This window comes from Trichoderma citrinoviride (genome assembly GCF_003025115.1).
Source record: "Trichoderma citrinoviride strain TUCIM 6016 unplaced genomic scaffold BBK36scaffold_14, whole genome shotgun sequence".
NCBI lineage: Eukaryota > Fungi > Ascomycota > Sordariomycetes > Hypocreales > Hypocreaceae > Trichoderma > Trichoderma citrinoviride.
In genome coordinates, this window is record NW_020194722.1 from 109247 (window position 1) to 130724 (window position 21478).

The following is a 21478-nucleotide window of genomic DNA, read 5'->3' on the forward strand; positions in this document are numbered from 1 at the left end:
ACATTGCCGTATGCGGAATGATGATGAGCAGGCTTTGATGTACAATAATGAGGCATAAAGCTTAATAAACAAAAGAATTTGGCATGCAGCGTGGTATCATGTTCTCTATTTTCCGTCTTTCTGGCTCGTAACATGCGGCTGGATGAGGTTCTGGCGGAACTTTAACCGGGCTGTGAGAATCAAGAACATCTATCTTTTGGCTGTAAGGATAAAGGACGACCGTGGACCCGCCGCGACTCCCACAATGCTGAAGCCCTCAGGAGCCTCGAACCGATGCTTGAGCCATCCGCTGGTATTCCAGACTCCCCTACCAAGCTCGCCCAGTCCCAGCTGGCTGTTGACATTCTCGCCAATGACATAGACAAGCCCATCTGCCGTCAGCGCAATGGCATGGCCCTCACCCAGAGCAACATCCACGACGTCCTTTCCGCCGTCAATCTCGGTGTAGTTGGGAATACTAGAGAGTTCCGTGAAGCCATGCCCCGGGCGATGATGATGAGGTGTTTCTGCTGCCTTTGATGATGATGACGACGAGAGCGTCCGCGAGCCCCAGACGTAGACGCTGCCGCTGGTCGTCAGCGCCGCGACGGCGGATCCGCCTGCCGTGACGTGTTTCATGGGGTCTTCCGCGGAGGCGATTTCGTGGAGATCGGGTACCGGGCCCGGGAGGTTCGGCGGGCTTTTTAGCTCCGGTGGCCCGGGTCAGTACTTTTGATCTGGGTGATGGCCCGGCTCTACGATCCCGGGACGTCCCCAATGGAGATGCGGGTGGATGATGTGGATGACTGGAGAGGGAGTTGACTTACGGGTTTGGCGCATCAGTGTCTCTTCCGAGACAAGCTTCAAAGCGAGGATCGCCAAAGGTCGAGACGGTGCCGTCGGCGTGGAGGATGACGAAGCCGGTGTTGAAGGCGGCGATCTGGCGTGCTTTGGGGTGGCAGGTGAATACTGACTCTGGGTTTGCGCCGGAGGACCAGGAGGATAGGGAGGCGTGCTTGACTAGCTTGTTGCTGTCAGGATCTCCATCTTGCTGAGGAGGATCTTGGACGATGGTTAGGAGTTCGCCGGTTGCGGTTTCGGCTGACGCGTAGAGACGCTCCAGGTTGTGCTGCGAGGGGCCGTGGCCGGCGAGGATGAGGTCGCCATCTTTTCGGACTGGAGGGAATCTTTTGTCAGTTTGAGGCTCTCTACGCTGAATCAGGGCCGTATAAGGTAGTCAAGGGGATGTGATAGGGTATGAGTTGTGGTTTGATATACCGATGGTGTAAGTGAGGCGGGATACCGGCCGTTCAATGGTTGCGGCGGAAAGAACTTTGGTGAACCCGTAGAGGTCATCTGGTTCCTCTGGGAGGTTGTCCTGGGAGAAGGAGAGCTGGTTCCAGGCGTTGAAGCCTGTTGCGAAAAGTTCCATGGTGGAGGGATTGTGATATGTGGATCGTTACATTATGGTTGGATGTTTGGTTGAGGCTGAATTACGATGGATCAAAATTGATGGACATCACCAGAGGTTGCCCACCTGGGCACTAGCTGCTACAACCGCCTACAAACACAATTCCTGACTGTCTATTCTTCTTCCAAATAATCATTTTTTGACCCCAGAATTGACAACCTTCAAATTCCGAAAAGAGGTGTTCAGACTACCCAGTTGCAGGTAGGCAGACTCGGTGCCATCGTCAAAAGTGTAACGCTGAGCAATCACCTGCGGTTTCTGTGACGTAGCTAACGGTTGGACTGAAGTTGAGCAGGGAGAGGCTCCAACTGTGACTCGTGGCATAACCTATTACAAGTATATCCTTGCAGTTTCTACTTTCAGTGATTTCGGCCCTACTACCTTAATGCAATTGCACGTTCTTAACCATGAAGCTACGAGGAGTCATAGCTGTCATAGAGGCTACGTGTAAGTCCGCATTTCTCGCAAATGAAGGATTCACGCTCTACGTATGGCATGGATCAGTAATCCTGGACACAGTAAAGCCACATGGCTTTTCTGTATGACTCTTCTCTGACTCTTCAAGCTCGCTCGGTGTTTAGAATGAGGAAACGTAGTAGGACAAAGGACTGGTAGGACAAAAGTTCCTTCTGGCATTCAGGCGAGATCCGCGACGGCGGTTGGGTGGGTCGTCAAGTGCCGGGAACTGTGGCTTGTCATCTCGGGAGGTTTGGAAGCGGTGATTACGGTCTGCAAAGAGACACGATGTTTCTTTTCACCTACTTACCTACTGTGTAGTATTGAGTTCGATATGGTATTGGGCAAAAACTTGAAACCTGTCAGTCATGACTTGTGACGATGCATTGGGCACTGCTACCCATATTACTATGCTTTAGGCTGAGGGTGAGGGTGGTCAATCATGTGAAGCTTTGAAGGACCTCGCACTATTCAGCCTTTTGTACCAATGGGCATGAGACCTCAAGTTCCTCGGGAAACTGTACCAAGAAAGACACGGGATGAAATATAGACTACTATCTGAATAATCCCATCCCGATTCTTCCGTTGGCTTTTGGATACCTGGTTTCTCGCAAAGCTATCAACGTTTCAGTTTAGTCCTACCGGGTAAATTGTTTGTGAGGCCAAGACATCAAGCCCTGCCTCATCTTGTCCTGACGGCTTCAACCATTTTTGTAGCTATTAGAAAGAACCTGAGATTATGGTAATGGATTCGGTTTGATTCATCATGTCTAAGTTGCTAAAGCGTGAAAGTGTTGGGACTGCGAATAACGTGAAAGCATCAGATAAGGTCAGGCCGTGAATATAGCTGCCGACGCTAACGGTGACGGTTACGATTCTAACGCAGCGGCTCACTATCAAGCAGCGAAACAAGCATCAACAGCCCGGACAAGTGAATTGTATCCGGAGCTCTGCATGAGTGGCTGCATTAACCAACAGACAAGCACTCTTTCGCCGTTTTCTGTAGATCAACCTGATGTAGAAACCTTCACGCACTGTCTGTAGCTTGTTGACTTTATTTGCCGGTCTGGTTTGACGTTGCAGTTGTATTCACTCGACCAGCTTCCCCCCACGTCACCCAATTGCGTCTCCTCCGCCTACACCTCGGAGGTAGACTTTGTAGGCCTCCCAGACAAGAGTCGACGTTCCAGCCGCCCAACAAAAGAACATAAGGCCTTGTCCTACTTGCGGGGAAACGATGCCTGTGATACACGAGCCGTGACGCCTCATCCGTTGACGCCTCTCTGCCTTCTCCTCCCCGTCGATGCTGCTAAGCTCCCCGCGGATCGAACAATCCAAGCTTCGCTAACCCGCGAGGACTACGACTTGCTCTTCTTAGCTTCCAGTCGCAGTCATACGAACCAGCGGCCCTCCGCCGTGCAGGGGCATGAATCCAGCAGCAGATCCAGGTGCAAATCTGCGTCCCAGCCCGTCATCAGTCTCGGCTCCCAGTCGCCAACCCCGCAACCAGCTCCGTCGTCGTCGTGAGGCTTCGCGAGCCGGGATCCATGCGCAGCTAATCGCTCGATACGCACTCATTGCGTCTGCCCGACACGTCAGGATACGCTCGGTGAGGCTGCGGGTGCTTCGCAGGGGCTGCTGCCTGAGTCACACCCCGGGAGCGCCAAACTGCCGCCGTCGCCATTCCATGTTGCAGCTAGCGGCGGCTGTCGTGCAGTCGGGTGGCCCTGCGCTGGAGCCTGGGCCTGGGCCTGATTCTGGCCTTGCTTCGGCTGCTGCTCCGTGCCTGGCGAGTGATGGCGATGACGTGCTAAAGGTGCGCCCACGCTCGTCGTCAGACGCGGGATCGTGGACGTCTTGCTCCTCTGGAGACGTGGCTCCATCCCAGGACTACGAGTCTGGTCACACTGTCGAGAGATGGGCGGGCACGACCACGGGGACGGGTGAGGCTGCCGCGGACGAGGCTGTCGAGCCTGAGGCTGATATCAAGGAGCATACGCCCGTTCAAGATGGAGCCATTCCGACGTCCTCAGGCTCCCAGGCAGCACCGCTGGACGAAGAGGGAGAGCAGATCAAAGTCATGAGGGCCTATCAGATCGAGATGCTCGACAAGAGCCTCAAGCACAATGCCATTGTTGCTGTATGTTGGAATTTCTGTCCTTCCCCTTTCTTCCCCCTGCTGTCGTTGTTTCGACTTGAGAGACATGTCCATTGATCAAGGGGAGTATCGTACACTAGATGGACACCGGAAGTGGCAAAACTCAAGTGTAAGTCGCATGCCTGCGATGTCGGCTCTTGTACTCTGAGCCAGCCTTTGCCACCTGTTCTTGACGAAAGACTGATTTGGAGGGTTGTATCAGAGCCGTGCTTCGTATCAAGAAAGAGCTGGAAACTTGCGATGCGACAAAGGTAAGCCACCGCCTGTATACGTATGCACACGGCATAAACAGTAGCACTGATACATACACATCAGATTATATGGTTCATCGCCACGACGGTTGCGCTGTGTGAACAGCAACACGACGTGCTCAAGCTGCAGATACCTGCTGTGCCCATGATGACACTGGCTGGTAATTCCAATGTCGATACTTGGGGGCCGGATATTTGGAAGACTCTTCTCGAAAAGGTTCGAGTCGTCATCTCGACACCCCAGATTCTGCTCGATGCTCTTGATCACGCTTACCTCAACATGGATATTCTGGCGTTGCTTGTGTTTGATGAAGGTATGGCTGGCCTGCTATCACTTCGTTAAGGGAAAGGGGTAAACATTTGCAGATTGCTGACGTGACTGCTGCACAAGTCCACAACTGCATTGGCAAAAGTCCAGGCGGCAAGATCATGCTCAACCATTACCATCCGCACAAGGCGGCTGGTAACAGCGTGCCTGCTATTCTGGGCTTGACGGCAACTCCAAGCATTCAATCTGAGCGCCAAGATCTCGATGCCTTGGAATGGCTGATGGACGCAAGATGCGTCTCGCCCACTCTCCATCGGGACGAACTTCTCAAATGCGTCAAGAGGCCCAAGATCAAGCACGTCATCTACTTTCCCGGCGAAGAAGACTTTATGACTCCCACTATGCGCGACCTGGACCGGGTTTATCGAGAGCTGGACATTCGAGAAGATCCCTACATCCTCATGCTGCGCAACGACCTCTCGGACCGGAATAAGCGGAGCTTGGTCAAGGCGCTTGAGAAGTATGACACCTACACGCAGAATCATATGAAGTCCTTCTGCGCCCGGTCGAGAGAGGTATGCAGGCAGCTTGGCCCCTGGGTTGCTGACCTGTACATCTGGAAGGCCATCTCATCTTACTTGGAGAATATGGACAAGAAAAAAGATGGAGTCGATGAGTATGGTAACAAGTGGTCGTCGGGCCCCCCGACGAGCTACCTGGAAAAGAAACACCTGGCCGACATCTATCGCCGCGTCAAAGTCCAACCTCCTCCCGAGGTGCCACAGGCCTTTGACGACATTTCGGACAAAGTTGGCCGACTGCTCACCGAGCTGCTATCGATAGAAGAGGCCACAGTGGGCATCATTTTCGTCCAGGAGCGAGTCATGGTGGCCATGCTGGCCGAGGTCCTCTCCATCAACCAGGCCGTCACGTCTCGGTATCGAATCGGGACCATGGTTGGAACCTCGAAGCATGCTGCACGAAAAAAGGCCGTCCACGAGTTTGACCAGAAGACGGACTATAAGGATCTGCAGAGCTTCCGCTCTGGCAAGATCAACCTGCTGATTGCGACGTCAGTGTTGGAGGAGGGCATCGACGTGCCTGCCTGCAACCTCGTTATATGCTTCGATGAGCCCACGACCCCAAAGGCGTTTATTCAGCGGCGCGGACGGGCTCGCTCCAAGGACTCGAGACTCGTTCTTTTCTTTGACCACGCCAACCCTGCTATACAACAGTGGCAGGCTAGAGAGGAGGAAATGAATAAGATTTTTGAAGACGAAGAGAGGGCGGCACGTGAGCTCAGCAGACTGGAAGACTCGGAGGGCCCGAGCAGCATGTTCTTCATCGTCCCGTCCACCGGCGCAAGGCTGGAGTTTGACAATGCTAAGCAGCACCTCGAGCACTTCTGCAGAGTCTTGTGCCCGTCAGATTATGTGGACAGCCGCCCGGACTACATCATCCAGAACGAGGGCGACTCTTATTTGAAGGCCACCGTGCTGCTCCCTCCATTTCTGCCGGTGAAGCTGAGGCAGCACACCAGTGCTTCCCCTTGGCGCTCCGAGAAGAACGCTACCAAGGATGCCGCATATCAGGCGTATCTCGCCTTATATGACGCGAAGCTGGTCAACGACAATTTGCTGCCCTTAAAGTCCAGCGACATGTTGTCCGGACTCGATAAGCGAGTATCCGAGGTGCCGGTTGAGCCGTTGATGAAGCCATGGCATCATGTTGCTCCTGCATGGCGGGAAGCTGGCGACAAGTGGCTTTACTCCGTGAGTTGCGTTGAGGAGGATGGCCGAGTGAGTGCCGAGTACGAGATTCTTCTGCCGGTCTGGCTGAACCAGCCCCAACCTTTGCGAATGTTCCTCGACCGCAACCACATTGTGGAGCTCCGGCTGGGGGCTGGGAAACCCGTGCCGCATGAACAGGTTGCGTCCTTGCCAGATCATACCTCGACTCTGCTGGCGCTGCACTTTGGTCACCGGTGGCCGGTTGAGCAAAGAGAGCACGTAATTCGTGTCTGGGCGAAAGATCAGTCATTATCGATGGACCAAATTGGCGACGTCACATACGATCCCCAGAATGAGAGATTCAACCAGGGAGAGTTCCTCATCCGGGACAACACCAAAGCCCCCTATCTGTACAAGGACACTATCGCGTTCAAGCCCGAAGCGAGCCAGGTCCAGAATACCTTTTACGAGTATGACAAGGCGCCCGAAAACGTGCCCTATCTCGTGCTCACCAAGTGGACGCGGCGGACAGACTTTCTGCACCCCCTTCAGGGAGATCCCACCAAGAACGAGGTCAGCAGCAAGCCGTACGCGCGCGTGTATCCGCTGCAGTTGGCGACCGTCGATTCCATCCCGGCCAGGCATGCCCAGTTTGGCATGTTGATCCCGAGCCTGATACACGAGCTCGGCGTCATGCTCTTGGCTAAAGAGCTGGCCCACTCCGTTCTGCAAAGAATTGGTATTTCGGATCTGTATCTGGTCAAGGAGGCCATCAGCGCGCGGAGTGCCTCGGAGCCGGTGAACTACGAAAGGTTGGAGTTTCTGGGCGATTCGATTCTCAAGTTCTGTGCCTGTATGCGCGCTGCTGCTGAAAGTAGGTTGCTGGTTGCTTTGATACTGCGCACCCATCTCTTGCTGTCTGAACGCTTGCTGACCACGGTGATGCTGCCACTTAGAGCCCGATTATCCTGAGGGCTATCTCTCATTCTGGCGGGACCGGCTCGTTTCCAACTCCAGGCTGTACAAAGCCGCTCTCGAGTTTGGGCTGCCGCGATTCATGGTAACAAAGCCCTTTACCGGCCAAAAGTGGCGTCCATTTTACTTGGATGATGTCCTCCAAGAAGGGGACGGCGCTGTTCCAGAGAAGAGGAAACTATCTACAAAGACACTCGCAGATGTGGTTGAAGCACTGATTGGGGCATCGTACGTTGATGGGGGTCTTGCCAAGGCGGTGACTTGCATCTCCACGTTCATCCCCGAAGGCTTGTGGACAAGTGTGGATGCAGACAGGGAGTCTCTTTACGCGAGAATGCCAGAGGACGAGCCTCTTCCGCCGACGTTGGAGCCGTTGGAGACCCTGATTGGATACAAGTTTCGAAAGAAGGCTCTCTTGATTGAGGCCCTGACGCATGCCTCCTACGCGGCAGACACAGGAAAACGGTCTCTCGAGAGGCTGGAATTCATAGGAGACGCTGTCCTGGACAACATAATCGTTACGAAGCTGTTTAAACTGAAGCCGGCGCTGGCCCACTTTCGGATGCATACACTGAAAACGGGCTTGGTGAATGGCGAGTTCCTTGCTTTTATGACGATGGAGCACGGGGTGCAACTGGCGGCGAACCTTGTGGTGAAGGACGATGGTTCCATGGAGACCCCGGATGACGTCTCCTACTTGTGGTCCTTTATGAGGCATGCCTCGTTTCCCATTGCTATCGAGCAGAAAGAGACGACAAAGCGGCACGCGGCTCTGAGAGAGCAGATTCTCGACGCCATGGAGAAGGATGACCACTACCCCTGGGCCCTTCTGGCCGCGCTGAACCCCAAGAAGTTTTACTCGGACCTGTTCGAGGCCGTTCTGGGCGCCGTGTGGATCGACTCTGGGTCGCTGGCGGCGTGCGAGGGGATGGTTGCGCAGTTTGGGATACTAAAGTACATGGATCGGCTGCTGCGTGACGAAGTCCGTGTGCAGCATCCTAAGGAGGAGCTGGGCATGTGGGCGAACACGGAGACTGTGACGTACGAGCTGGAAGTCAAGGACAGCGAGCAGAGCGCGGGGGAGAAGGAGTACTTTTGCAAGGTGTTTGTTGGGAAGCGGGAGGTTGTGGTTGTGCGCGGGGGGGTCAATAAGGAGGAGGTGAAGACGAAGGGTGCGACGGAGGCGTTACGGATTTTGAGGGAGGAGAAGAGGCTTAGTACCGGGGATGTGGTGATGGTGGGATTGTGATTGCAGAGAGAGGCGGGAGATGATGTTGAGGGTCGTGGGTGAGTTGATGTTGGATGAGTATTTAGTGTTTGGAACTTGTGAAAGATCATGAGCGATTAAGGGACGGGACTAGACTGTCTGCAGCTGATATTGGCAATTTTCGTTTCTCTTCATTTTGATATACGAGGGTGATGAACGACTATGGTGTCTTGTATAGATCCTTTGCCCTTTCTCAGCTGAATATCCAGCACTCATCTATAGACTAAGCATACTTCTTCAGCTCCTCCAGCAACAAATCCACCATCCACGTCAGAGTAGTCTCCATATCACCATCCAGGGGCTCCCCTTCGGGCACCCGAATCCCCTCCCTCTCAAGCACATCCGCCCTGAACCTGCCCTCGACATTTCCGTCCTCAAACAGCCACGCATGCGCCTCGACGTAGTTTGGCCAGACAATCTTGTCCACGTAGCCCGGCGGATCGGCCCAGAAGCCCTCGAGGGTGACGTAGCCGTCTCTTGCCTCGCGGCGGGCCTTGGCTTGGGCGTAGGAGGCGCGGAGGAAGATTTTGAGGTCGAGATGGGGTTGGATGGAGGACATTGCCGGGGTGAAGAGGAGGAAGCCGTCGAGGATGCATATTCTGAGCGCTGATGCCGATGATGATGATGACGATGATGTTGTTGTTGTTTCGTCGTCCTGGGATTGATGGGATTGATGAGAGAGGAGGAGGGGGTGGGAGGGGGGCAGGTGGGAGAGGACTTTTTGTTTGAGGGTTTCTGTGAGGGTGGGGGGGATGGGGGAGGGGCCGACTGAGTTTTGGTCTTCTTTTGAGTCGAGGGTTGGCTTTTGGGGGGTTGGAGATGTCAGTTTGCGTTTTGTCTTGTGAGGGGAGTTTGTGAGGAGGGATACGGACGGGAAAAGAGGCGTTTTCGCGGATGTAGGCGAGGGCGGATGCCATGGCGGGTATGTCGATGGATTCGGGACAGTCCCAGTCCACGAGGCCGTTTTTCACGGGAAGCCTAACATGGTTTCAAAACATGATTCAAATTGTATCAGAAGAGAGAGTTTTCAGAAGAGAAAACATAAGACTTGTGGCAAGGAACTCACTCGGCTTCGGGGCGGTAAAAGTCATCTTCGTGCAGGATGAAGGTGTTGGGGAAGATGTCGCGGAGCAGGCGGGCGAGGGTGGTTTTCCCGCTGGAGGAGCAGCCGGAGAGGGCGATGACGAGGGCCTTTTTGGGGGGCATTTGGGGGCTTTTTCTCTCTTTTGTGTTGTGTTGTGTTGGTGTTGTTTTGGTGTGAGAGGAGATGGGATGAGAGTTGAGTTGATATCCGGGTTGATATGGATGGGCGGATGGCGGGGATCGTGTAGGCGAAGCGGGCTCGAAGTCGATAGAGGTTCGGCAGATACGGGCAGGGGTTTAGCGGCTGGACGTGGGGGGTTGGAGGGGAAGATTCAGGGCAGGATGGCGCTGGTTCTAGGGAGTTACAGGGCGTCTGTCTAATGCGTATGACGGCCTGGGTCACATCAGGTTGGCCGCGTGCATGTGCTTTTTTCTTCGTGGCTGCTGGCGCATTGCATCTTCTTTTCTTTTCTAACATACAACCTCGAGCATCACCGTCAGTACCATCGCCTCAATCCCCACGACCCATCTGCTCTCCGACCCTACTCTTCACCTCTACACTACCTGAAGCATCGCCAAAAGCAAACAGCAGATCTGACCTTGCCGCAAACCGCCCACAATGTCCACCGACGAACAGGCCTACCAGACGGGCATGATCCTGACCACGGCCCTCGCCAGCTTCGTCACCGGCTACATGTTCGGCATCTTCACCACCCGCGGCTACCTCATCTCGCCCGCCCTGGCCGAGGAGCGCCGGCGGTACCACAACGACCCGGTCGAGAGCGACGAGAGCGACGTGGACGTGGACGGCACGCCGCTGGACCACGCGCCCAACTGGGCCAACGGGCTGGACGCGGACCGCCGGCAGGGGCTCCGGTTCCGCGAGTCGGGCGCCGCGGAGAGGAAGAGCCTCATGGGGGAGAGCAGCGAGGAGTGTAAGCTGGTGTTGGTTGTGCGCACGGATCTGGGCATGACCAAAGGTGTGTTATTTTTTCCCCCTTTCAATATGCGGATATTGGATGATGAGAGAAGAGAAACGAGGCTGATATAAATTAGGCAAAATCGCTGCGCAATGCTCTCACGCCGCGCTCGCCTGCTACAAGGCCCTCGCCAGCGCCGACCCGTCGTCGCCCGAACGCCGCGTGCTCTCCCGGTGGGAGCGCTTCGGCCAGGCCAAGATCGCAGTGCAGGTCAAGAGCCAGGCCGAGCTGCTGGAGCTGCGGGGCAAGGCGCGCGCGATGGGGCTCACGGCCGAGGTGATTCAGGATGCTGGCCGGACGCAGATCGAGGCGGGCAGCATGACGGTGCTGGGTGTGGGACCGGGGCCGAAGAGCTTGGTGGACAAGGTTACGGGGGGTTTGAAGCTGTTGTGAGAGGGGGGCATGAGAGGATATATGGTGTGTGTGAGATGAGATGGAGTACGAGATGGAAATATCATACGTGGTCTAAAGGGACGGCGTCTGGTGATGGATGAATTGCATTGGAGCTGTGAAACATGTGATGGCATGGGATAGGCGCCAGGTATAAAAACGAACGGGCATACTGGGATCAAAAAATAGAACGGCAAGCATTGATAATTTCATTCACATATCAAGAGCTCTATGTTCCTTTCCCATCAGATGGATATGATACGAATTGCGTCAACGCATGTCCAAGAACCTCACGAGCACCCCCTGTGTCATGCTCATGGGTATTCATTACTATGCATTTTTGATAGGTAGATGTGTGCCAAAGGCTATACTATAACCCGTACTCCAAACAGCAGAACCGAAATCACTCCTTCTTGGCAAACCGCGACAGGGCCGGCCCCAGATCCTCCTCGACCTCCTTGCGCTTCTTGTCGTTCTTCTTCTGCTGCTCCTTCCACAGCTCGTCCACGCGCAGCCTCTTCTCGTCGATGATGTTGCGCTTGCGCTGCTTGCGCAGGTACTTCTTGAGCGCGCCGTTCTTGCCCCTGGCGCGGTTGCGGATCTCCTCGGCGACGTCGACGGGCTTGGCGTCGAGGTCGCGCTCGGCGCGGCGCTGGGCGTCGGAGCGCAGGTCGACGTTGCCGACGAAGTTGGGGTCGAGGGCGATCATCTCGGGCGCCAGCTTGTTGAGCAGGCCCTTGACCTCGGTCTCCTGGCGCTGCTTGGCCGTCTCGAAGGGGTTGGCCTCGAAGGCGTCGAAGTTGGCCTCGCCGGCGCCGGGGACGATGACGGACGAGAAGCCCTTGTCGTGGCCGATGCCGAGCACGTCCTCGTAGGGGCACCAGCGCACGCGCTCCACCGCCTTGCCCTCGCGGCCCCATTTCATGTACGGGTGCGACTGGCGCTGCTGCTCGGCCAGGTTCTTGTCGAAGAGGCCCTTCCAGATGGTCGTCGACGTGCCCCAGCCGACGGCCGTGAGGCCCGTGTCCGAGATGGCGACGGACGAGGCGGGCGTGTACGTCGAGTACGTGCTGACCTCCTTGAACATGCGAATGTCCCAGACGGCCATGCGCGCGTCCTGGCCGGCCGAGACCATGTACCGGCCCTCGCGGTCGACGGCGACGCCTCGCACGGGCCCGCGGTGGGCCAGCAGCTTGACGAGCGGCTCGGCCGAGTTGGGCGACCAGAGCGTGACGGTGCCGTTCTGGTGGCCGGCGTGGACGATGGCGTTGTAGGGGTTGTGCGTTAATGAGGTCGGGGGGCCGAGGCGGGAGGGGAGCTCGGCGACGATCTGGCCGGTCGACGTGTCTTGGTATTTGAGGACGCCTCCTGTGTTCTTATGCCAAGTGTTAGAGAGTAATTAGACTCTTGAGGAGAGAGGAGGGAACGCATACCATTGTGGCCAGGAGAAAGTGATAGGGGAGGAATTCCATGTGTGTGACTTCCGAGTGTTTCCTCAAGCAGTGGATCTCGACGCCGTTGCGGTCGTAGATGTAGACGTACTTCTTCTGCGCCACGGCGAAGAACTGGTTGTTGTGCAGCCACTTGATGTCTCGAACCGTCTCGCCCAGCTGGATCTCGCAGCCCAGCTTCCCCTCCCGCCAATCCATCGTCGCGACATGGCCCTTTCGCCCGCCGAGCAGCAGCTCCCGTCCGTTCCGTGAGTAGTCGCACAGGTAGGGCCCCAGCTGGTCCAGCTTCAGCTCGAACCGCTTCTTGGCCGTCTCGACCGCGACGTTGGCCACGATCTCATCCTGCTGCACCTTGTACGTCCGCTCCAGCTCGCCCTCGGCCTCGAGGAAGCCGGACGTGTTCTCCAGCAGGATCTCGGCATCCTTGGCCTTGAGCGTCGCGTTCTGGTACTTTGCCTCGAGCTGTTTCAGATTCCGCCGCAGCTTCTTGTCCTTGATCTGCTTGGTGTTGATCTGCTTCCCTCGGCCGTATGCCTGCTGGGCCTCTCGTATCCTCCGCGCCTTTTCCCTCTCGGCGCGGGTGGCCATGTCTGTTCGGGGCTTGTGCGTGACGATTGCGCCGCTCTTGCGCGCTGTCGGCGCTCGGGCTACCGCCGGTTCCGCCTCCATTGCGGCCATGTGAGAATTCTCCCCCTTTGACGCTTTCTTCGTGGACGGCGAGACTCGGCAAAAGGGTGCTGGACAATTCGCAGAAAACGGGCTGGATGGGATTTGGTTCTACTATCAAAGTCGCAAGCAAAGAAACAAAATTTCCAACGCCTAGCACTTTGTCGCCGCCTATCGCAATCGTCCCATTGGCTGGGCCCTGATCGGCCTGTCCATTGCGCTTATCGATAACGCGCCACAACAGAAAAATTCTTGATAACCAAAAACCCCACCATCCAGCGATTCTGCATGATCTTTGCGCCTGTCCCGACGAATACAATACAAAAAGCCATCACGAGCTTCGATTGGGAAGAACAGCGATTTGCTGGATTTTTCGAAATCTACGACATCCAAAGTGGCATCGCTACCGTTTCGGTTCAAGGCTGGCGGCGACGGAAAAATGCCTGCCGCCGTGCACTCGCACCGGCCCACGACGAAAGTCACCCACAAGCCGTTCAAGTCCAAGGCTGCGTCCAAGCATGAGCTGAGAGACCGCGCAAAAGGTTCGACTGAGCATTCATTCTATGTGAAGCCACGGATCGCTAACGCTTTTACTAGGCCGAGTCCCTAACGAAAAAGGATCGCGCAAGACTCCCCACCAGCAAGTCATGTCCAAGTTCGACCGACGAAACCAGGCCAAGCAGAATCGCCTCACCAAGCACAGGGAACACCTCAAGGAGACGTCCATTTTCTCTGGAAAGGATGCTGCCCCCAGAATTGTTGCGGTTATCCCCCTGTGCTCCGACGGCGATGCAAAGGCGGCTATTCAGTCGCTCAACGGTAGCCTCGACATCGAAGCCGATCTGAGCGGCAACAACTTCCAGGTCCCGGTCGACCGCTTCAAGCAGAAGCTGCAATATGTTGCCCTCGAGCGAGACCTCACCGCATGCTTGGATGCTGCCGCCACCGCCGATTTCGTTGTCATCGTCCTGTCGGCTTCTGTCGAGGTGGACCAACTTGGAGAACTGATTCTTCGAAGCGTCGAGAGCCAGGGCCTGTCCACGCTCTTCACGATGGTGCAGGGTCTTGACAAGATTGAGCCTGCCAAGCAGAGGCCTGGCATCATGGGCTCGCTCAAATCCTTCATTACCCATTTCCACCCCGAGCAGGAGAAGCTCTACAGCACCGACAACCGGCAGGACTGTGCCAACCTGATGCGGTCTCTGTGCAGCACAACCCCCAAGGGCATCAGGTGGAGAGATGAGAGAAGTTGGATGCTGGCGGAAAATGTCCAATTTGCGTCCAGTGACTCGGAGTCCACAATCATCACCGGAGTGGTGCGCGGCAAGGGACTGAAGGCGGACCGACTGGTGCAGGTTGGTGACTGGGGCACATTCCAAATCGAAAAGATTGTCGCCGCCCCTCTACCAAAACACATCAAGAAGAAGGGTGAGGAGATCACAATGGAGGCCGAGGAAGAAAAGGTCCTGGAGGAGCCCTCTGCCGATCGGGACGACTTGAACGACCTCGCCCCTGAAGACGTCATGATGGACGCGGAGGATGACGCCGCCATGTCCGTTGCGCCTTCAGAAAAGAAGGGCGTGCTGCTAGACGAGCACCACTACTTCTCAGACGAGGAAGACGAGGCCACGGCTGGAACCAAGAAAGTGCCCAAGGGAACGTCAAAGTATCAGTCGGCGTGGTATCTGGACGACGTGTCGGACTCGGGCTCTGACATGGAAGACATGGAGATGGATGATGAGAATGACGAAGAAGAGTCAGTGGGACCCGAGGACGGTATCGAGGGATTCGCTCAACCCGAGCCCACGGAGGCTGGTCCTTCAGAATACCCTCAATCTGAAGCCATGCCAGACGAGGAAGAAGACGCTGCGCAGCTGGAACAGTACCGAGCACGGAAGCGGGACGAGGTGGAAGAAGACAAGGAGTTTCCTGACGAAATTGAGCTTCACCCTCACGTGCTGGCCAGAGAAAGGCTAGCCCGGTATCGCGGTCTGAAGAGCCTCCGCACCAGCCCCTGGCTGGAGGACGAGGATCGAGCTCACGAGCCAGAAGAGTGGCGCAGGCTCCTGCAGGTTCCCGACTACAACGCTTCACGATCAAGGGCAACCCGCGAGGCGTTGGTTGGAGGCGTGCAGCCCGGCACCCGCGTCCACGTCTACATCAAGGGCATCCCTGCCGCCACGGAGAAGTCCTACAACCCCAAGGCGCCGGTCAAGCTCGTCTCCTTGCTGCGGCACGAGAACAAGAAGACGGCCGTCAACTATCTGATCAACCTCAGCTCGGACGAGACGACTTCCATCAAGTCCAAGGAGGAGCTGATTGCCCAGTGCGGCCCCCGGAGGATGGTCATCAAGCCCCTCTTCTCGCAGTCGGGATCGACGCCCAACGACGTGCACAAGTACTGTCGGTACCTCCACCCAGGCCAGTCGGCCATTGCCACGTTCATGGGACCCATCACCTGGGGCGCCGTCCCCGTTCTCTTCTTCAAGCGAATGGCCCCCAGCGCGGGTGGCGCCGAGGACCAAGACGCGTCGGCCGGCGGGCTGTCGCTGGTTGCCACCGGCACCGCGTTGCCGCCGTCGACATCTCGTGTCGTGGCCAAGCGGGTCATCCTGGCGGGCCACCCGTACCACATCCACAAGAAGATTGTCACGATCCGATACATGTTCTTCAACCGCGAGGACGTGGAGTGGTTCAAGGCGATGCCTCTGTGGACGAAGCGCGGACGCAGCGGTTTCATCAAGGAGCCCCTGGGCACGCACGGTTACTTCAAGGCGACGTTTGACGGGCGGATCAACCCTCAAGACTCTGTCGGCATCAGTCTGTACAAGAGAGTCTGGCCGCGACATGCCGTGCCTGTTACTGGGTCGTTGTTGGACGCTGGCGCTGTGGAGGGGCAGGGAGCGGATGAAGATACCATGATGGAGTGATGGGAAGAATTTGGGAAGAAAAATAAAAGCATACATGGCATTATTTAGAGGTTATGAATATTACGACCGATTTGTTTCTCATAATCATCTCTCGTTATGTGATGCAATATCCCGGAAACTCCATCGCTGTAGACGTCTACCGGATAATAAACACTCCGCAACCAGACACGTACCCTATACAATTCTATGCCCATAACCCCCCATAACAAACGCCGGCACAAGGTCAAACATACTTGACCAGCGTCGCCGCCAGCGAAACCAACGTCCCAAACGAATCCATGCCCTCACACCACCTCATCACATCCTTCATGATGGATCCAGAAGACCCAGAGGATGATGACGATGACGATCCGTCAAGAAGAAGCTCCTCGGGGGACAAGTGCTGCGCCAGCTTGTAGTCCTTCAACGTGAGTATCCTGGCGACGGAGCGGCCGCGCAGAAAGGCGGCGTAGCGCTTGCTCCAATCGTAGGTGGAGGGGACCTCCCAGAGGTCGCGGACGCAGGGGAGGGGCGCGGCGGCGAAGCTTTGGCAGCAGCGGGATTCGGACTGGCGGAGGTTGATTTCGAGGAACATTTCGATGATGTAGAGGAGGCAGAGCGTTCTTTTGTATATAGATATATCCATATAATGTAAGAGACAAGAGAAGATGTTATGTGACTTTGGTGGGCAAAAGGGAGGGGGGGATGAGGTTACATACCTTCGTGCGCTTTCGTAGAGGACCCATGTTGGGCGGCAGAGGGGGGTTTCGATGGTGTCGATGAAGGTGTTGTATGCGAGGGTGGAGTGCAGCTTTTGGCCGAGTTCCTGTAGTTTTTGGGGTGTGTTGGTGGTGAATCTGATGATTAGAAAGGGGGATGGACATACGCCTAATGTGATGAGGAGGAGCTTGACGTCGTTTTTGACCAGCGCTTCTGCGTCCTGTGCTTGTAGTAACATGTATACTGTCAAGGCTTGAATTGACTCAAGCATTGTTTCTGAATCAAATGCTTCGTGCTGACACGATCCACGGTATATGTTAGCATCATTACATCTCATTCTCGACACAACATGTACGATGAAGCCTTGGACACGGGGGGGAGACAACTCACCTCCTTGTGCATCCTCGCAACCTCATTATAAATCGTCTCCCACACAAACGAGCTGCTCACAGGCGTCCTATCCATCCACATGCCCACCAGCGACGCACAAACACTCAGCGTCCTGCCCAAACACGCATGCCTCCCCTCCCTCGCGCAGTCATGCCTCGTCGAGCCACCATCGTCGTTGAGACTGCACCGGCTGTGGATGAAGGGCGGCAGCGCGTGGCCGCTGACCAGCATGGCGGGATACGAGCACACCTGGCCGAGGATGGTCCGCGTGGCGAGCACGCTGCTGGCCGTGAGGCCGCGGCGCTTGGTCAGCACGCGGGAGGCCTTGTCGTGGAGGAGGAAGTCGGACTGCGTGCCGGAGCCGGTGACGGGGTTCCGGAGACGCGTGTCCAGGTCGGGCTCGCTGTCGGGGGGGTTCATGTTGATGTTGTGGAGGAAGCTGAAGACGCTGTGGCAGGGCTCGATGGTGAGGCCCATTGCGGATGTGTCGAGGCTCCCGGCTGGTGCATGGCTTGTTGGGCCAGGAGGGTCGAGTTCGACTTGTAGAGGAGGCCAGTCTGGGCGAGTAGTGGTGCTGTGTTGAGGAGCAGCCATTTGTCCGGCGGAAGAGGACGAAGCGGTAGCAGCTGATGGAGACGAGGAGATCATGCCGAGAGGATCCAGCGCGGCGTATCCCGGAGCAGTAGCAGCGCCCTCCTGTCCGTGCCTGGCGGCGAGGACCCGCACATGTCCGGCGTGCTGCTGCGGCGTGTCGCTACTACTAGTATGAGTCGTGGGAGTATTAATGCTAGTTGGGTTGAGAGCCTGCAGCACGGAGGAGGACATGTAGGGGGTCATTCGCGGAACTGCGCCGCCGGCGTATTCGCACGGGAGGTTCCTGGACATGCAGCGGGAGCAGCGCGGGAGGGCGAGGCTGCAGCGGGCCTTTGCTTTGCGGCACTGGACGCATGACTTTTGCCTGGATATGGGCATGTTTTTCTTGTTGGGCTTCTGAGAAGAGAGAGGAGACTCTTTGTCTGATGGATTGGCATTTACAAGTTGTAGGAGATGGAATAAGAGGAATTACGGTTACGGTCATAGCACGGATGAAGCTGGAAAGGAATGCCCGGAAATAAAAGTCACGACAACTGACAGGACGCGGACGCCGGAGCAGCGCCTCACGCTTCGGAGTTTGGGTGGAGCCACGCCGGAGTTCGAGTGGGCCGGCACAAGGGGGGGTTTTGAAGAAACGGGTTGAAGACTACATGTATGTATATGAGCAGAGTAATAAAGAAGCTTGGAGGCGTTGGTTGGATCTGGGCGTGGCGCTAGATTAAGATCTGATGGGCAAAATGGGCTGACAGGTTCTGTTCGGGCTGGGGGAGAGAGCGGATGAGCTGAGGCGAGAGGTCGATTATTCATTGATATGGCGGCTGGTGGCTGTAGGGGAGCCGACGGAATTCCGTATGGTGCCATTTGAGATGGGAGGGAGAGATGGAGAAGGATATGGAAGACGGCATGATGGATCGCCGATTGTGCGAGGACGGAGGGACTGCTGTATTGCCTATACTGGCATGAGACGGAGGAGGACACTCAGGTACAAATAGAGCGGCACACCCACCAGCAATGAAGCAGTAGATATTCGTCCATCCTCGCCATCACCATCATCATCTTTACCCCTACAGAACACCATCTTTACCTGATATAAACATCACAATGGCCCCCATCAGAATCGGCATCATTGGCCTCGGCGCCACAGGCCCTGCCCTCGGCCCCGGAGCCTGGGCCGTCGGCGCCCACCTGGCCTCCTTCGTCCCCTCGCCCAACTACGAAATCGTCGCCGTCTGCAACTCGTCCGTCGAGTCCGCCCAGCGCTCCATCAACTTTCACAAGCTGCCCTCCACCACCAAGGCCTACGGCAAGCCCGAAGACATTGCCGCGGACCCCAACGTCGACCTCGTCGTCGTCTCCGTTATTGTGACCAGCCACCACAAGGTCGCCAAGCCGGTCCTCCTGGCCAAGAAGCAGCTCTTTGTCGAGTGGCCGCTCGCAGCCAGCACAAAGCAGGCCGAGGAGCTGGCGCGGCTGGCCAAGGAGGCACATGTCAAGACGATTGTGGGCACGCAGTTCCGTGCTGATCCCGCGCTGCGCAAGGTCAAGGAGCTTGTTGACGGCGGAGCGATTGGCAAGGTGACGAGCACGCAGGTGCAGTACTCGCCTCAGATGGGGCCGCCGGACATGTGGATGGATGCTGCGCCGTATTATCTCGACTTTAAGAGTGGCGGGAATGAGTTTCACATTGCGTTTGGCCACTGTAAGCCGTGCTCCTTGTTTGATGTTTATGTGTGGACGAAGAGAAGAACTGACGAGTTTTATCAGTGCTTGACGGCTTCCTCCATGTGCTGGGCGACTTTGATACTGTCAAGTCGTCGCTCTCCAAGCAGTATCCCGTCATGAAGCTCTTCGACCTGAGCAACGGGCAGGTCACCAACCCGGCCCACCCCAGGACATCCCCAGACCACATCTTCGTCCAAGGCGTGCTTGAGAGCGGCGCCATCGCCAGCATCAACTACCACCGCCCCGGCGCGCTCCTCGGCAAGCCCTTCCGCTGGCTCATCTCCGGCACCGAGGGAGAGATTGAGTTTACTCTCGACGGCGCCCTGCAGATGGGACTCAGCGGGCAGGAGATTCGCATCAAGACGGTGCACGACCCGAAGGAGGCGCGCGTCGTGGAGTGGAAGGATGAGAAGACGCCGAAGCATGTGGAGGACGTGGCGTTTCCGGGACAGAACACGGCGCGTGTGTGGGAGGCGTTTGCGCGTGGGGAGAAGGAGGGCGTTGCGGACTTTGAGGATGGGCTGAGGGTGCATCGGTTGTTGGATCGGATTGCGAGGGAGGCGGGTTCGCCGTATGCTGAGTATGTTGAGGAGATGTGATGGATCTTACGTTGAAGTTGTATTGCTCGATGTAGAAAATCTGCAAATTATATCCTTCAAAGCTCGTGTCTCTAAAATGTGAATGAACACGATGCCAGTAGCAACATGACATTCAGGTAAGCGAAAGAAGGCTTCAAAGCATCTTTGGTGATCCCTATTGTCACAACTGTGTCCGTCCTGTCACCTCGGAGTTTGTTTCAAGGTGACTTGATGAACCAATAGTGCCACGATACCTCTTTGGAAACATGCTTGATGCTTGTCAAATGCTTCCATGCAAGGGGACTTCAATGAACACTTCGCGTAGCCCGTCGGATCTATCGGGTGGAGAGCTTCTTTCGAGGATAGATTCGTTTTCGCAGAGCATTGTCCAAGGAAACCATTGAGGTTGAGTGTCTCACGATAGCCGCTTTTGTGGTTGTATGCAACTAAGCTGTTCCTGGTATGATTGTTCTTTTCTAGTTTCGATATGAAAGAGAGCTCTTCCGGACCGTCGGCTATAGTGTATGCATCAAGAGTTACCATTTATGGTAGTGGATTGATCAGCTGCTGAAGGCCGTCATGGTCTAAATCGAACGAAGAGGAACATAGGGTGCACGCATGTCTTCTGTTTTGTCTAGGCCTTGCTGGGCAATGCGTGGAGTGATTTGGAATCCAGATGAAATTTGAGAGCTCATCTTGTTGTGTAGATGTCACTGATACAGTAGCTGCGTACGAAGCTCGACGGTCTTGAACGACGTCGTCTCTAGACGGCTTTGGACTATGTGTTTCGTACTTCCAATAACAGGGACGGTCTATTATACTGACATCAGTGGGCGACAGCAATATGCTCTCGTCAGATGCTTATCACATCATTCATACCGGCATCTATCCTCCTTGAAAACCAACGGAAGAATACGAGCAACAGCTAATACTAGGAGCTTTCTTCACCCTGCTCCACGTTGTGTGCCCTCGTGCCAAGTCTGAAGAAGCTGGTCAGTAGCATATCAATTGCCGAAGTCGTGACTAGTGACGGTAAATCGCTGAAATGCGGAGATAAACGCCGGCATCGAACTCGGCTTAACAGAGGAACATTGACATGGTATATCTTCCACCTATCAAAGGTCTTTTTCGTATCAAATCACGTTACTAGAACGGTGTAATGCTCCGTATACGAGGTAGAGACAATGGTAGCACTAATACATACATGTATATCGAAGTGCCCCTCATGAACACCGGCGAACGTAATACCCGTCGGATTCTCCTCCACGATATGGAGCCCTCGATGATCTCAAAACGGCTTCAGATCTGGTCACTCGGTCTTCACTTACGATAGAGTTCTCACCCTGTTGCTACTCTTCCCGTCGCTAACAGCGCTTAACCATTTACCCGTCGGCCTCACCCCGCATCCCCAGATTTTCATCGCCGTCGCATTCCTCAACA

At 55.8% G+C, this 21478-nt stretch overlaps 8 protein-coding genes across 8 annotated transcripts; 4 read left to right on the plus strand and 4 right to left on the minus strand.

Moving 5' to 3' along the window:
- Positions 1-189: 189 nt before the first annotated feature.
- Positions 190-1411, minus strand: BBK36DRAFT_1127487 (RCC1/BLIP-II protein; the record flags this gene model as incomplete). Its single annotated transcript, XM_024891510.1, has 3 exons — positions 190-679; positions 807-1155; positions 1258-1411. 3 exons carry the CDS (start codon positions 1409-1411, stop codon positions 190-192), a joined length of 993 nt encoding a protein of 330 aa, XP_024746347.1.
- Positions 1412-3986: 2575 nt separating this feature from the next.
- On the plus strand, positions 3987-8537 carry BBK36DRAFT_1127711 (P-loop containing nucleoside triphosphate hydrolase protein; the record flags this gene model as incomplete). The annotated part of the gene is made up of 6 exons (XM_024891544.1): positions 3987-4046; positions 4145-4173; positions 4267-4315; positions 4380-4629; positions 4707-7187; positions 7270-8537. 6 exons carry the CDS (start codon positions 3987-3989, stop codon positions 8535-8537), a joined length of 4137 nt encoding a protein of 1378 aa, XP_024746348.1.
- Positions 8538-8778: 241 nt separating this feature from the next.
- BBK36DRAFT_1127701 (P-loop containing nucleoside triphosphate hydrolase protein) lies at positions 8779-9761 on the minus strand (the record flags this gene model as incomplete). The annotated part of the gene is made up of 3 exons (XM_024891543.1): positions 8779-9357; positions 9428-9533; positions 9622-9761. The coding sequence occupies 3 exons, from the start codon at positions 9759-9761 to the stop codon at positions 8779-8781; spliced, it is 825 nt and encodes a 274-aa protein (XP_024746349.1).
- A 496-nt stretch (positions 9762-10257) lies between these two features.
- On the plus strand, positions 10258-11011 carry BBK36DRAFT_1127298 (PTH2-domain-containing protein; the record flags this gene model as incomplete). The annotated part of the gene is made up of 2 exons (XM_024891484.1): positions 10258-10618; positions 10695-11011. The coding sequence occupies 2 exons, from the start codon at positions 10258-10260 to the stop codon at positions 11009-11011; spliced, it is 678 nt and encodes a 225-aa protein (XP_024746350.1).
- A 400-nt stretch (positions 11012-11411) lies between these two features.
- Positions 11412-13128, minus strand: BBK36DRAFT_1133700 (BING4CT-domain-containing protein; the record flags this gene model as incomplete). The annotated part of the gene is made up of 2 exons (XM_024892111.1): positions 11412-12383; positions 12442-13128. The coding sequence occupies 2 exons, from the start codon at positions 13126-13128 to the stop codon at positions 11412-11414; spliced, it is 1659 nt and encodes a 552-aa protein (XP_024746351.1).
- Positions 13129-13425: 297 nt separating this feature from the next.
- BBK36DRAFT_1136381 (DUF663-domain-containing protein) lies at positions 13426-16365 on the plus strand. Its single transcript, XM_024892958.1, has 4 exons — positions 13426-13444; positions 13516-13667; positions 13723-16127; positions 16284-16365. The coding sequence occupies exons 2-3, from the start codon at positions 13565-13567 to the stop codon at positions 16053-16055; spliced, it is 2436 nt and encodes an 811-aa protein (XP_024746352.1). The 5' UTR covers positions 13426-13444; positions 13516-13564; the 3' UTR covers positions 16056-16127; positions 16284-16365.
- BBK36DRAFT_1182618 (hypothetical protein) lies at positions 16279-18116 on the minus strand (the record flags this gene model as incomplete). Its single annotated transcript, XM_024896317.1, has 4 exons — positions 16279-16657; positions 16754-16860; positions 16921-17049; positions 17145-18116. 4 exons carry the CDS (start codon positions 18114-18116, stop codon positions 16279-16281), a joined length of 1587 nt encoding a protein of 528 aa, XP_024746353.1.
- A 723-nt stretch (positions 18117-18839) lies between these two features.
- Positions 18840-20059, plus strand: BBK36DRAFT_1171840 (NAD(P)-binding protein; the record flags this gene model as incomplete). The annotated part of the gene is made up of 2 exons (XM_024895633.1): positions 18840-19437; positions 19503-20059. The coding sequence occupies 2 exons, from the start codon at positions 18840-18842 to the stop codon at positions 20057-20059; spliced, it is 1155 nt and encodes a 384-aa protein (XP_024746354.1).
- Between the last annotated feature and the right edge of the window lie 1419 nt (positions 20060-21478).

Excerpts from the sequence above, each read along its gene's own strand:
- BBK36DRAFT_1136381 (XM_024892958.1), top strand. The coding sequence starts at position 13,565 with ATGCCTGCCGCCGTGCACTCGCACCGGCCCACGACGAAAGTCACCCAC. Across the intron at positions 13,668-13,722 it reads GCTGAGAGACCGCGCAAAAG|GCCGAGTCCCTAACGAAAAA; the intron begins GTTCGACTGAGC and ends CGCTTTTACTAG.